The sequence below is a fragment of the Meriones unguiculatus genome, chromosome 5 (genome assembly GCF_030254825.1).
Source record: "Meriones unguiculatus strain TT.TT164.6M chromosome 5, Bangor_MerUng_6.1, whole genome shotgun sequence".
NCBI classification, from domain to species: Eukaryota; Metazoa; Chordata; class Mammalia; order Rodentia; family Muridae; genus Meriones; species Meriones unguiculatus.
This window is the reverse complement of record NC_083353.1, coordinates 119835291-119849524: the sequence shown is the minus strand read 5'-3', so window position 1 is coordinate 119849524 and position 14234 is coordinate 119835291. Positions and strand designations below refer to the sequence as shown.

Below are 14234 nucleotides of genomic sequence, written 5' to 3'. Positions count from 1 at the left end.
TTCTACAGAGATGATCAGCCAACGCTAAGCAGTGAGGAACTGAGCAGAATGCCACAGCACTTACAGAAGGGCTGTTACAGAGAATAAACAAGGCTCCGTGTTACTCTGGCTGACCCCAGGCCTCGTGGGGGGAAGCTTCTCTCTTCTACCGTAAAAATGTCTGACATTAACTCCTCTAGGTAAAGGAAAGCCCTGCCTAAGTGCAAAGACACACAAGGCCCTTCTCCAGCCACCTCGCACTCAACTGATCTTTACAGAGGTGTCACTGATTGACCAATTCAGAAACTTTCACCTTGGAAACTCCACCCAAATCTGACTCTGGTCTTTCCTAGCACAACAGACAGGGCTCAAAAGTAAACAAAGTACTTCCCCCCCCCCCCCCCCCCCCCCCCCGTGGCTGCCTCTGGCCAGGCTCCTGTGGCCTCCATCTCACCAGCTGCTGAGGAATTTACTGCCCACTGACCAGCTGTTTGTGCTGCAGGAGAGCAGATAGGGAAGGTTTCAGCAGGAGAGAAACCTCTCTCTCCTCAGCCTTCCTGCCCTTAGCACAGCATAGCCTCAGCTCATCCTTCAGATGCTCACTTGCACTCCAAGGAAAAGTTTGTCCGTTACTGGGCTTAAGTAAATCCTGAGAAGCAGGCAACTTGCTTGGGGCTTGCTGGAAAACACTTTTTTCTCTCCCGCCGTCACTGCACCACATCCCAAGAACTAAACGAAGCACACACATTTTTCAGATGACCTGAACTAATCCTGGTCCGCGATCTCCACGGCCTATTATGGGACATGAAAAACTCAAGCAACTCCATGGAGAGAGTCTTCACGCACACACGCCTAAAATCATTCACAGACCAGCTCCACCAATAACAATCCAAAACAAAAATGTTACTCACATAGGTGGGGAAGAATAATAAACACATTTGAATGACAAAGTACACACTGATAAACTAAAAAATAAATAAGGCACCCATCTTTTGGAAGGGCTGTATGTTACAGTACAAAACCAGAGTTCAGCTATCCCACACAGTACAAGGCTCTGGGTTCCATTCCCAGGACCAAAGTCAAAAAATAAATAGATAAATAAACAACCTAAGACAATAAGGGGGGAAAAATGGCAGCACAAATTGCACACAACTTCCGTATCACATTTGGGAACAGGTTTTGTTGGGGTTTGGCTCTTTCCATGTGCTAGCCCTTCCTTCCATCGGGGTGCCATGAAATAAGCCGTTCACCAGAGGTACCCCTGCTTCCAGCAGACAGCCACTAGCCCATCACAACAGCAGGAGTGCAGGCACATTAGAAGAGGTATGAGAAGTCACAGGACGGACTGTGATGTGTTATTTTCAATCCGAAGCTATTGTGCTAGCGTTGGTCCAGATTTTTCTGTTGTCAGGTTTACTGCCATCGAGCCAAATATAATTTACTGACCTAAGACCCTATTATTTAGTTACCTCTGTTTTTGTTATGAAGTGTGAGGTAAATTCAATTATCTATACAACAATATTTTCCTGAACTCAACAAAGAATCTAATTTATATTGCAGAGGGAACTGGTTTTGAAGTATCACTGTATCCTAAATTCTTTAGTGAGGCACTCATTGAGCCAAAGCCTACCCCAGATATGCACAAACACAAAAGCCCAAAAGTTCCTCTGGGCTCTTCCGTGAGGCTCAAAACAAAGACACCTTCTGAGTCCCCATCAGCCTTACTTCAAACCCATGACCATCATTCCTGATAAAAAAAAAAAAAAAAAAAAAAAAACAAAAAAAAAACACTAAGGTCTGATTCTAATCACAAAAACCTAGTAAACCAGTGTGACAAAATGCCTTTCCCTCACATAGATCCTAGATGAAATGCTGTCAAAACACCAAAGATTTTCCTAACTCCCATTGTTTCTGCAACATCCATCCAAGGGACACCTATTAAATAAATAGGCCAAGCCAGAAGAAAACTTGAGAAACTTCAGCCCTGCACAGGGGAGCAGAAAGCTTGCCTCCCGGTGACTGGCAGAACCTTGAAATAAAGTACAGAATCAACCGCAGCATGGGAAAAACAACTGGGGGAGACAGACAAATCATCCTGCCTCCCAACGGCGGCAAACTTCACAGCAACTTTTTAAAAGCAACAAACTACAGCACCATAGCCTATATAAGCAGACGGTATATACACACACGCACGCATGACTACCTACAAGGCAAGGGCTGTTTGCAAACATTGCTCCTGAACTGACAACAGGCCAGGGAGCCCTGAGACCGCAGCTTCTCAGCACGGGCTCTGCCCTGTCAGGGAAGGTCATTTTGCCCAGCCACTTCTCTTCCACCCTGCATCACAGGAGTTTTCTAAGCTCAGATTGCTCAACAACTTTCAGATGCACTAGAGTAAAACAACTATTCAGCAACTTTATTCACCTTGGTTTAATTTTTTTTTTCATTGTGCAATGCCCAGGAAAAGCTGACACCAAGACTGTCCTAGCTAGAGCTTGCAATCACAATCAGAAGAGAAAAGGCAAAAATCTCTTGTGTGATAGAACCCAGAGTGGAGAGAGATACGGAGAGACTCTCCTAGTGAGGCCCCTAGAACTTTTTCCCTAGGGAGACCACCCCTCGGGAACAAAAGTTACAGTTTAGTCACATGTTAGGCGTAGGAATAAGGAGAAGGTTTTTTTTTTTTTTTTCCTCATTTTTAAGCGCACTAATTACGGAGGTGTTCTACAGATCTGAAGGCAACCCGGGTTCCTCCTACCAACTGAGAGCGGCATTACATTGTCAAGAAGGAGAGTGGGGTGGGGGGCCCAGGAGCCCAGGAGGGACTCGGCGGGAGAGGGGTGTAGCAAGGTTACGCTAAAGGGTACAGCCGCCGCTGCGAGCGAGCCGCATCTCTTTCCCTCGCGCCCCAAACAATTCCCCCGCGAGCCTAGGCAACTGCACCAGCAGCCCCGGGGCGAGGGGGTTCCGATCGCCCAGGTGGGGAGGGGGGGGAGTGGAGGGGAGGGAGGGGAGAAGGAGGGGAACCGGATCGTTACCTTAATGCTACACTGAGCAGGAGTCTCAGACATGTCTCACAGCGAGAGGGATCAGGAAGTTCTCAGTTTTTTTCCACTTTCCTTTCCTCTCCCCAACCCAGAAACGCTCGGCGGGGCAGCAGCGGGACGCGGTCATTTAAGAAGTTTCTTGCAGCATCGCCCGCGGCGGCCGCCCCGAGGTTGGGGGCGGATGGGTGGGTGGGTGGGGGCGGGGGGCCGGGGGTGGTCCCCGGGACGCGCGGGTCGGGCGCGCGGCGCGGGGGCGTGGGAGCCGGCGGGCGCGGCGTGGGGTGTGCGGGTCGCGGCGCGGCGACCCGGGCGCAGCCGGCCGTCCTCGTGTCTCCTCCCACCCGCGGCCGGCGCGCCCGCCCCCGCCCTCCCGCGGCGCTCGCTCGCTCTCTGGCTCGCTCTCTCCCCCTCCCTCCCTCTCCCTCTCTCTCGCTCTCCCTCTCTCGAATGTTTTCCTTCCTGGAAGAGAGAAACCGAAAGGCAGAACTGAGAAAGCGCCCCGCTCATTGATCTTGAGAGTTTCGGGGCCGACACTGACGTGAATTCCCAGCACCGGGGCTCTGCCTCTTAAAGGAGCCACCAGGAAATGAAAGCTCGGGTTACCGCGGGCCGCGGGGGGAGAGGGCGCGCGGGGGAGGGGCGCGGGCCGCCCCGGGAGGGCGCCCCGAGGAGGACGCCTTTCGGGGGGCCCCGGCGAGCGCCCGCGGCCGCGCCTCCGCGGTGCGGGGAGGAGGGGGAGCCGGGCCCGGCGCCGCGGGGGGCTTCTCGGGGCGCAGCCCGGGGCGCGGGCGCGGCGGCGAGCGCGCGGTCTGGGAAGGGGGCCCTTCCGGGAAGGACGCGGCGCCGCAGGAGGAAGCGAGACAATGGCCTTTGTTCGGCGCGCCGGCCGCGGCCGCTTTAAGAGAATCCACCAGGAAATGGGAGCTCGGGTTACAGGCTGCGCGCGGGGAAGTGCGGGGCGCGACGCCCGAGACAAAGCCGCGGGGCCGCGCGCGGGGCCCGGGCCCGGGTCGGGTGGGGGCGCCCCTCGGCCTGACCTCCCGCCTTCCCCGGTTCGAAATCCCCCGGCCGTTTAAAACCACGGCGGCTGCTACCAACCGACGGAGGTGACGGGACTACAAAGTTGACAGGGCGCGTTCCCGCAGGTCTTAGCCCTCCCCCCGGCCGCCGCTCGGCCTCGGTCATTGGCGGAGGGGACGGCCCCCGGGGGTCCCGCGGAGGAGGGGCAGCCCGGGTCCCCGGGGCCGGGGCGCTCGCCCGGAGCACCCGCGTTCTGATCACTCTCGCTTCATCGCTCTGTATAACCTCCTAAAATGCCCACTGCAGTGTTTGAAAGCCTAACCCGCTCTTACACACGAGGTGTGATGTGTGGGTCTACGGTACGAGGAACTAAATGCGCGTTCACGTTGTCTTTCGACGGTAAAATAAACATAAATACACGTGTGTACAAAATGCATTCTGTTCGTGCTGAAGACCAGTCGGAATTTCCAGACTCACCTCTTGTTCCCCCGCTGGTTTCTTGGGGCGTGGGGAAGACAGCAGGGTTGTTCTGAAGCAGGGTCTCCCAGTGTAGCCCTGACTGGCCTGGAACTCACTCTAGTAAGCCATTCTGACTTTTTTTTTTTTTTCCCTGTACACTGTTTAGCGTCACAAAACGTTCTCAGACTTTCACAAAGAATACCTCACGCACTCATCGAAAGACTCTAAATGACACTTGTTAGAAGGGCTGAGGTGGGAAAGCGCTTCCTTTGCTGATAAAATGGGAACGGGTGTTTTAGGAACTTCCAGATACCACAACCAATTTCTTCAGCTAGTAGTCATGTTCCCCAGAGAATTTAGTCATATGTACACCAGCAACCAAACCCCCTCATCTACCCATTCTTATCCCTCACAAATACCTACCTTTTCTCTTGTGTTTTTGTAGCTTTTTGTTGTTGCTTTTTATTGGGGATTTTTGTTGGGTTTGGGTGTTTGCTTGCTTGCTTGTTTTGAGGCTTGTTTTGAGGCCTTCCCCTCCTGAGTGAGGCATTCATCACCGTGCCGGCCGTATTTAATCCTGAATTTCAACGGGAATATACGGGTTCAATTTTGAAGTGTCTTTCCACCCAAACAGATGACATCACATATTCATGGGAAGCCACGAATGAATGATTGTACTTGTGTTTCAGTGCTTTGAACACATTTTAAATTTTCTATTAGAACTCCACAAATTCTCATGATAGCTCCCCTGAGGCATGCAGATTAGCCACATTCACTTGAAATTAGATGGATGTTGTGGCAGTCAGATGGATTTTACATGTTGGAAATATCCCTTGCATTTCTGCTGACATTTTTTAAAACCCTCTTGGAACTATAGTTTGAGTTCGGAAAAATACATGGGCTACAAGGTCATGCTGGAACGTTTTAACTGTCGCCAGTGTAGGGAGTGTGAGAAACGGCTCATCTTTATTTGTGATATTGGAAATGATATTAGTTGTGTCAAAATGATTTTACTACAGTATACATTTTGCTTAAAAGCCCTGTTAACTTGCAGTTTGGGGTTGAGTGCGTGACACAACATTATCAAGTTTGTAGTGGAAGCAAGCTTCCAGAGCCGTTCATTGTCCAGGAAGAGCATATACGAGAAACTCACTTCATTCATCTAGTCCATGTGTTATGGATTTCATGTCTCTAGTCCCTGTTTCCTTTTGGTTACTTTGGACATTTTCATATTTCCATGCACTCTCTATATCAGTGGTTCTCAACCTCTTAATGCTGCGACCCTTTAATATAGTTCTTCATGTTGTGGTGACCCCAACCATAAAGTTATTGCTACTTCATAACTGTAATTTTGCTACTATTACGAACCATAATGTAAATATCTGATATGCAGGCTATTTCTAATATGTGATCCCTAAAGGGGCCAAAACCCACTGGTTAAGAACCAGTTTTCTAAATTGTCTTTCTAAATTGTCTTGTCCTGGAAATCTGAATTTGCATTTTTAAAAATCTTTATTGATTATTGTTGTGTATGTGTGTGAATATGGCCACACACGAACTTATGTGGAGTTCCTTTGGAGGCTGGAGAACAACTCTATAGAGTTAATTCTCTCCTACCTTTCTTAGATCCCAACATCAAACTCAAGTCTCCAGATTTTCAAGGTATGTGCCTGCTGAGCCTTCTCAACAGCCCTCAATTTACATCTTTAATTATCACCATTTATCTTCAAATAAAGTAACTATGGCCTGATCTGGTGAATCAAGCCTCTAATCCCAGTGTTGGGAGACAGAGGAAGGCCTAGCTCTATGAGTTCAATGCCAGCCTGATCTACATAGAGTTCCAGGCCAGGGCAATAAGTTGAGACACTGTCTCAAAACACAAAAGCAAGCAAACAAACAAAAATGTTACTCTGTTAATAACATACAAATAAAAAATAATTGCACAATTCCTTCTATTCCTTTCCTATCTGTGATACTGCAGTTTTATATTTTGCTTCTCCTGTTAGAAAATGTACTGTACATTGCAACATTTTGATGTGTGAAAATGTATAACTATTGTTATATGATGACTGTGTGAAAATATGCCTCTTTAATTTATGCAGGTATTTCTCTTTTCCACTTTTTTTTCATTATTATTCCATGCAGATTTGGCTTTCCATCTAATACCACTTCCTTTTGGCCTCAAGCTTTCTTTCCAGTGTCTGCTGGTGATGGACTTTATCAGCTGTGGTCTATCCCAGTGTGTGTTTGCTTCACACTCATTTTTAAAGGATAGCTTCACTGTCCATAAACATGAAAACTGATTGATCTTTTTCCCTTTGGATTTCTTTAAAAAATATTTTCTTTTTAATATGTATGGGTGTTTTGCCTGTATGTAAGTCTGTGCATCAGGTACATGCAGTGCCTATTGAGGCTAGACGAGGGCACTGGATCCCCTGGGTCTGGAGTTACAAACTCTGGTGAGCCATGTGGGTCCTGGGAATGGAAACCAGGTCTTCTGGAAGAGCAGTCAGTGCTCCCAAATGCTGAGCCACCTTTCCAGGCCCCTTCTTGGCAATTTAAACATGTTGTTTTTCTCCTGTCTCCATTTTTCCCCCCAATCCAGTGTGTTTTAGTGTTTCTTCCTCTTCCTTACTTCCTCCAGCCCCAACTACCCTGCTCCTTTCTGTATCCTACCCCTGTGCCTTCTTTTCCTTCATGTCTTTCTGTCCTCCCATCCTTTCACACCACCTATTTTCCAACTATCTGTTGGTCTCGTTTTTTTTAGAGTTTGCCTGTATTTACAACAACTTAAATACATTACAGGCTAGGATTCATATATGAGAACATGCAATTTTGTCTTTCTGAGTTTGGGTCACCTTATTTAATGTGCTCTCCAGATCTATCCATTTACCTGAAATTTTATTATTTCATTATTTTATTTCTTCTGAATACACTCCACTGCATAGGGGCTGGACAGGTGGCTTGAAGGTTAAGAGTACTCACTACTCTCAGAGGGGACCCAGGTTCAAGTCCCAGCACTCACATGATAAGCTCACAACTGTCTGTGACTCCAGTTCCAAGGGGTTCAGCACTGTCCTTTGACACCCATGGACACTATGCATGCCCATGATGCACTTACAAATGTGCAAAAACACTCATACACATGAAGATAACTCTAAACAAAAGACCCCTTTGCATATATGTACCACATTTTCACCGCGCACTCACCTGTTGATATGCATCTAAGTTGTCCCCATTTTCTTTCTTTCATGAGCAGAGCAGAAATAAACATTATGTTGGTAAAATTAACTTAATCGTTTGTATTTGGCACACTATGTGTGGTGTGCCTTTTCCTGAGGCTGCTGTAAAGGTCTCTTTAGATTTGGTCCAGGATTCCGGCTATAATATAGCTGTCTTTTCAGTATTCTGACTGGTGCAGGCTGAAGCTCCTGTAACTGCAGGTTGACAGTTCACTACTCACCTTAGGGATTTCTCATTTATCTCTTTGGATACTTTGTCTGCCCATTTTCTCTGTTCTCTTAGTACTTTGATGACAGAAATGTTAGAATGTGTGCTATCATTCTATGAATCTAAAACACTCTGTTTTGTTTATCTTTTTTCTTCTTTTATTTCAGTTTGTTTTTCGGTTTATCCATTTTCAAATTTTCTCTTTCTCTTTTTTTTCTAATTTACTATTAAACTTATCTAATTGTTAATACTTTTGGTTAATATGTATATGTGTGTGTTTTCTTTAAATACTATTTATATATAAAATTGTTTTTTTTAATTGTTTTCTTTAAATACTCCCCATGATATTTCTCAAATTCTCCATCTCATTTGTACATAGCTTCCATCTCTTTCTTTTTATTTTTAGGGTTTTTAATGTATGCTATGTATATGGGTCTTTGTCACCTGTATGTTGTGTCCCATATGAATACCTGGTGCCCTTCGGAGGCCAAAAAAGGTCAGATCCCCTGGGACTGTAGTTAGAGATGGTTGTGAACCAACATGTAAGTAATGGGAATTGAACTCCAAACCTCTGGAAGAGCATCCTGTGTTCTTAACCACTGAACCATCTCCCCAGCCCCTCCTTTCGCACCTTTTGTCATATGTAATTATAAAACTTGGCTATCACTTCTACTGATAACTTCCTTTCTTGACCTCTGAGTTCCATTTTCTCATTTTGTGTATATGTGCAGATATTTTCTGGATGCATGGAAGATATTTTATCTAAAAGTAGACTAGATAATCAACCAAACATTCCCCTCTTCCCCCAAAAGAAACACCCTCTTCTATCAGGCCACTAAAGTGAAGGTGAGTGACCATGACCTGAACTAGACCTGGGTTTCAGCTTCAATTCAATATTCTTTACACTTAGTTTATTATCAATGCCTTCAGGTTTTTGAAGGTGAGATCAGGACTTTTCCTATGATTATTGCTTTTGTGATCTTTCTGCCCTGCCTGATGTCTAACTCGTCTTCCTGTGTTAGAGAAGCATTTCTCTTCTCTCCTTCTCCCAATCATCCCTACCAGTCTTGTTAAGTGGAAGCATTCCGTGAGAATTTCCCTATCAGTTCTCTTGTCTCTCTACAGACATTAGCTGAAAGTCAGTGCATCCAATAGTTTCTCTCACCCCTTCACTGACCTTTACATTTGTGGTCCTACTCTAGTAGCTAGTGAGAGAGGGAACAGACAGTAAGGTACCTGATTTCAAGTCTTATACTACAGAGCCATAGTAGTAAACACAGCATGTTACTGGGAAACACACACACATACACTCACACATTGATCAGAATTAGAACTGAGGACACAGATGTAAGTCCACACACCAACAGGCACTTGTTTGTTTGTTTGTTTTTGACAAAGATGCCAAAAAATACATACTGGAGAAAAGGCAGTATCTTTAGCAAATAGTGCTGGAAAAACTGTATATCTGATAGGTAGAAGTGTGAAGCTCAATTCTTCTCTCTCATCCTACACACAAATCCATTGCAAATGGATCAAAGATCTCAGTGTTTGACATGAAACTCTGAAATTTCTAGAAGAAGGAATTGACAGATAAGGACTTTCTAAATAAGGCCCAGGTCATCCAGGAAATAGAACTAACAGTCAACATGTAGAATGTCATGAATGTAAGAAGCTTTGCACTGTAAGTAAGCTACAAAGCTACAAATCAAGTGGTAATACATAGACCAGGAAAAAAAAAAAACAACTTTACCAGCTCTACATCTCATAAAAAATTGGTGTTTACAATATACAAAGAACAAAACAACCTAAACACTGAACATACAAACAAACAAACAAAAAACCGAAACAGTAAATAGGTATGCTATGGAACTAAACAGAGAATTCTAAGAAGAAATCCAGACGGCTGAGGGATAGCTTTAGAAGTGTTTACTATCCTATCTACCAGGAAACTGCAAATTAAAAAATACTTTGAGATTTCATTTTACTTCCTTGAATGTCTAAGACAAAAACAAAACAAAACAAAAAGAAACAAAAAAAAAAAAAAAACGAAAAAAACAAAAAGACAGTGCCAGGTATGGAATACTTCCTTTCAAGTTTTTGGTCAAGAGTATAACAGAGACACTTAAAAGAGACTATTGCCCTTGTTCTTGGTTGCACACAAGAACTTAATGATAACATCTTAATCAACACACAGGTTGATTACAAGCCATGGAGAAATAAAGTTGACTTACCAGGAAGTTTCCTCCCTGCTGGCTAGCTTTCATAGTACCAAAAGATGCTATGTAGGTTGCCTGGTGATAATGGGGGTCATCAACCCTCTTATTCAGCCAGGAACCTTTCAAGCAAGATATGGCCATGGATGCAATAATGGGGCAGATGTTATAGGGTTAACCAACTACTTTCTGATTGGATTTGAGGCCTGTTACTCAGAAGGAAACACATGCTTGGAATAAAAGTAATTTTTATTCTCCTGTTCTAATTGTCATCTTAGAGGCTTACTGCCTTTGTCTGCTAGCCTAGGCCTAGTCCTGGAAGCTTCTAGCCTCTGTACAATCTAAATTAGCCACAGAATGTTTTCAGCCTTTGAGACTTACTGCTGAATAAGCTTATCCTTTCTGGCTCTTTCTGAACTCTGACTAACTGGTTCAACTCAGCTTTTCTAGCTCAAACTCTTCTCCTATCTGACTGATTCAATTTGACTTCTCTCTTGACTTCTGACTGAATTGCTCTGCTTGGCCTCATGCTAACTTTGGCAATAGGTTCTAATCTGGCACCTTCTCATTCTCTGGCACTTTCTGTTTTCACCTGTGTCTAGCTTGTTGTCTCTTCAACCTCTCTCTGTAAAACTCTCCCAGTAAAAACTGCCTCTGAATTCCATGAACTGAACTGCCACAAACTCAACTCCATGGCATTGTCTCTCAACACGTTGACCCACCTGAACTACCTGAACGGAACTGGCCTGAACTCAGAAATCTGCATGCCTCTGTCACCACGACGCCTGGGGCTAAGCTATTTTTTTAGAACTTGCTCTGCATCAAGCTGGCCTGGAACTCAGAGGTCTGCTTGCCTCTTTCTCCTGGGATTAGTATGTCTGTTTTCCAGCCAGATCACACAGGCCTAGAAGATCTTTGGATATGATCTCTTGCCAAAGCACCATGTTCTGAATTAAAAATGCCTCTACAGCCTGGTTCTGCAAATCAGGCAAGATCCCGTGGTGGGAATACTCATAGGTCCCAAGAGTAAACCTATAACTATTATTTTCCTAAATGGTTATTTTCCTAAACTGCCCTCTACATTCTTATCCCTATACACATAGATTAATGCAATTCTCAGGCCTTAGCAAAAAAGGCTTCTTTGTGTGAGGGATGGTGAATAACACAGAAATTCACTACAGAGATGTGACTGTGGAATGTTCAGCTGAGAACACGACATATAGCGCACTCTTCTCCACAAGGCTGAGGGGCCATCTCAGAAGAAAGGGTAGAAAAACCACAAGTGGCGGAAGTCGGAGGGAGGCAGACTAAAACAGTGGATTCTGGAAACGACAGACCCAAAGAAGCTAAGTAACAAGGAGGGCCCAAGGGGAGGTCCCTGAAAATCCCTCAGAGAGGGAAATAGAATAGACAGCAGAAGTGGATGAAGAGAGGAAACAAGGCAGGAGATGAAATGGAGAGGGAAATGAGGGTGGGGATCAGATGTGGGGAGATTGGGGGTGGGAGGTGAGAGGGCTGGGAACAAGAAGGGGGAAGGGGGGAGGGACATCTCTTGGTCAGGCTGGAGGCCTGCTGCAGGGTAGGTGCCTGGGAGGATATGGGTATGACTCCTAACGGGGGACATGAAAACTGAAGTGACCACCTCCTAGCCAGGCAGGACTAGTGGAAGGAGGGGAACAACAACCCACCCACAAAACCTTTGATCCAAAAATTACCCTGCCTACAAGAAGAGCAGGGATAAAGAGGGAACAAAGATTGAGGGAATGTCCAACCAATAATTGGCCCAACCTGAGACCCACTCCACTGTAGAGATCCAGCTCCTGACACTAATAATGATGCTCTGCTGTGCTTGCAGACAGGAGCCTAACTTGACTGTCTTCTGGGAGGCTCCAGACAGTAGTGGATCCAGACAAGCATGGGGCAGAGCTCTGGATCCTGTGGAAGTGGTGGGGGAAAGATGGAAGGACCTGGAGGGGACTGGAACCTCACAAGAAGACCAACAGAGACAACTAACCCAGGCCGATGGGGGCTTACAGAGACTGAGACATCAACTAAGGATCATGCATGGTCTGGACCTTGGCCCCCTGCACATATGTGGCCAGTGGGCAGCTTGGTCTTCATGTGGGTCGCCTGTTGAATGGAGGGGGCCAAGCTGCTTCTAACATGGAGTCTGCCGCCTGCTTTTAAATCACGTCTGCCTGGTAGGGCTGCCTTGCCTGGCCTCAGGGGGTGAAGCTCAGTCCTGATGTGACTTGATGTGCTAGGGAAGGTTGATATAGGGATGGGGGTGCTCCTCTTTTCTGGAAGGAAAGGGAGAGGGTAAAGGAGAAGGAGGGGAAAGGGGGAGAGTGGAAAGAGAGGAGGGAGGGGCACCCTTGGGATGTAAGTAAATAAACTGAAATTAAAAAAAAAAATCAAAGCTGGCACCGTATTGCATGCCTGTCATCCCTCGGGGAAGCAGAGGCAGGTGGATCGAGGCCAGCCTGGTCTACAAAGTGAGTCCAGGACAGCCAAGGCTACGCAGAGAAACCCTGTCTTGAAAACAACAAACAAATAAAAACCCAAAAACTTAAAGCCAATCCCTAATGACATACTTTTCCTAGTAAGGCTCTACTTCCTAACTGTTTCATAAGCTTCCCCAATAGTAGAGTTGAGCGTGTCAGGTCAGCACACACCTGCCATTACAACTTGTTCAGATGGGGCTGATCACACGTTGGGGAGTCCTTCTCGCCCCCATCTAGGTCTTGCAGTGAGACCAGTGCAGATCTCTCCACAGAAGGACTGACACGTTCTATAGTTGAGTTTACTGCTTCAGCACCCACTTGTTTCTCCTGGGGTTGTTTTTAAAAAACTATACCTGAATAGATGATCTAGTTTGTTCTGTGTTGGGAAGTGAATCACAGTCTCTTTTGAATCACACACAGACCGGAAGAGAAAGTGGCCTGCCCAATCTCCTCCAAAACAGGGATGGGGAAAGGCAAACAGTGGGGAGAAAGCAGCAGAAATGTGGAAATGCAAACATGTATGTACATATGACATGAAAACAGTAGCAAAGCTGTCTAGGCGAACAAAGAGGACTCAGAACGGAAGGGAGGAAGGAGTGGGAGAGGAGGCAGGCACTGCATACATGTGTAAAAGTGTTCTAATGGAAACACCTTGTGTGTATATATATATGTGTGTGTGTGTGTGTACATACATATATATATATGTGTGTGTGTATGTATGTACACACACACACACATATATATGGAAAAATTTTTAAATGTGTAGTGGTGAATGTGTTTAAACACTTATGCCCAGTATTGTAGTACAATAATGTATTGTACTTGAAAAATGAAAATAGCAATATTTCAAACAACATGAACTACAATAATGAGCACAATCCACTTGCCTATGCCAAGCCAGAAATTCCTCAATTTTTTTTCCCTGCCCCTTCCTCCCTGTTCTGTCTTTTCTTGAGGCAGGACCTCATGCTATGCCCAAATTGCTCTCAAACTTGTAACAATCCTCTTGCTTCATCCTTTCAAAAACTGGCATTACAGATATGAGACGCCACACCCAAACAGGCATGCTTCTTTAACAAAGGAAGATGACAGTTTAAACATGGATCTTAAAGGAATAACAATCAGTGCCCTGAGCTGTGTGTGTGTGTCCAGCCTTGTTGAAGTCCAAGCTTTGACTGTTGCTGGAAAGGGAGTGCATGGTACAGAGTACACCAAGTTAGGAAGACCTGATGGATGGAAAGTGCACGAAATCAAGAACAAGACAGACTTCAAAGCATGAACTAGAGCCCATGCCCATCTTGATAGCCTGGATGTCCCAAAGAAGCTAAGTCCTTCTGCTGTGGAGGTAAACACACGCACACACACACACACACACACACACACACACACACACCTTGTGTGAAATGCAGGGACTGAGGGACAATCCTGCTGCAGAGGCACGGGTACCCCATACCAGTGAGGAGAGTGAGACAGCTACCCCATCCTTACCTTCCAGACCACCCCAGACTCACAGCTCACCCTCACGGCAAAGCTGCAGGAGAAAGAATTCTGGGAATGTAGTT

The 14234-nt window shown here is 45.9% G+C and overlaps 1 protein-coding gene across 1 annotated transcript in view; it reads right to left on the bottom strand.

Moving 5' to 3' along the window:
• The window catches only part of Etv6 (ETS variant transcription factor 6), a 235153-nt gene extending 231560 nt beyond the window's left edge, over positions 1-3593 (bottom strand). Inside the window, 1 exon segment of the mRNA XM_021641343.2 lies at positions 3018-3593. Within this exon segment, the coding sequence (XP_021497018.2) occupies positions 3018-3050 (33 nt within the window). The 5' untranslated portion in view covers positions 3051-3593.
• Between the last annotated feature and the right edge of the window lie 10641 nt (positions 3594-14234).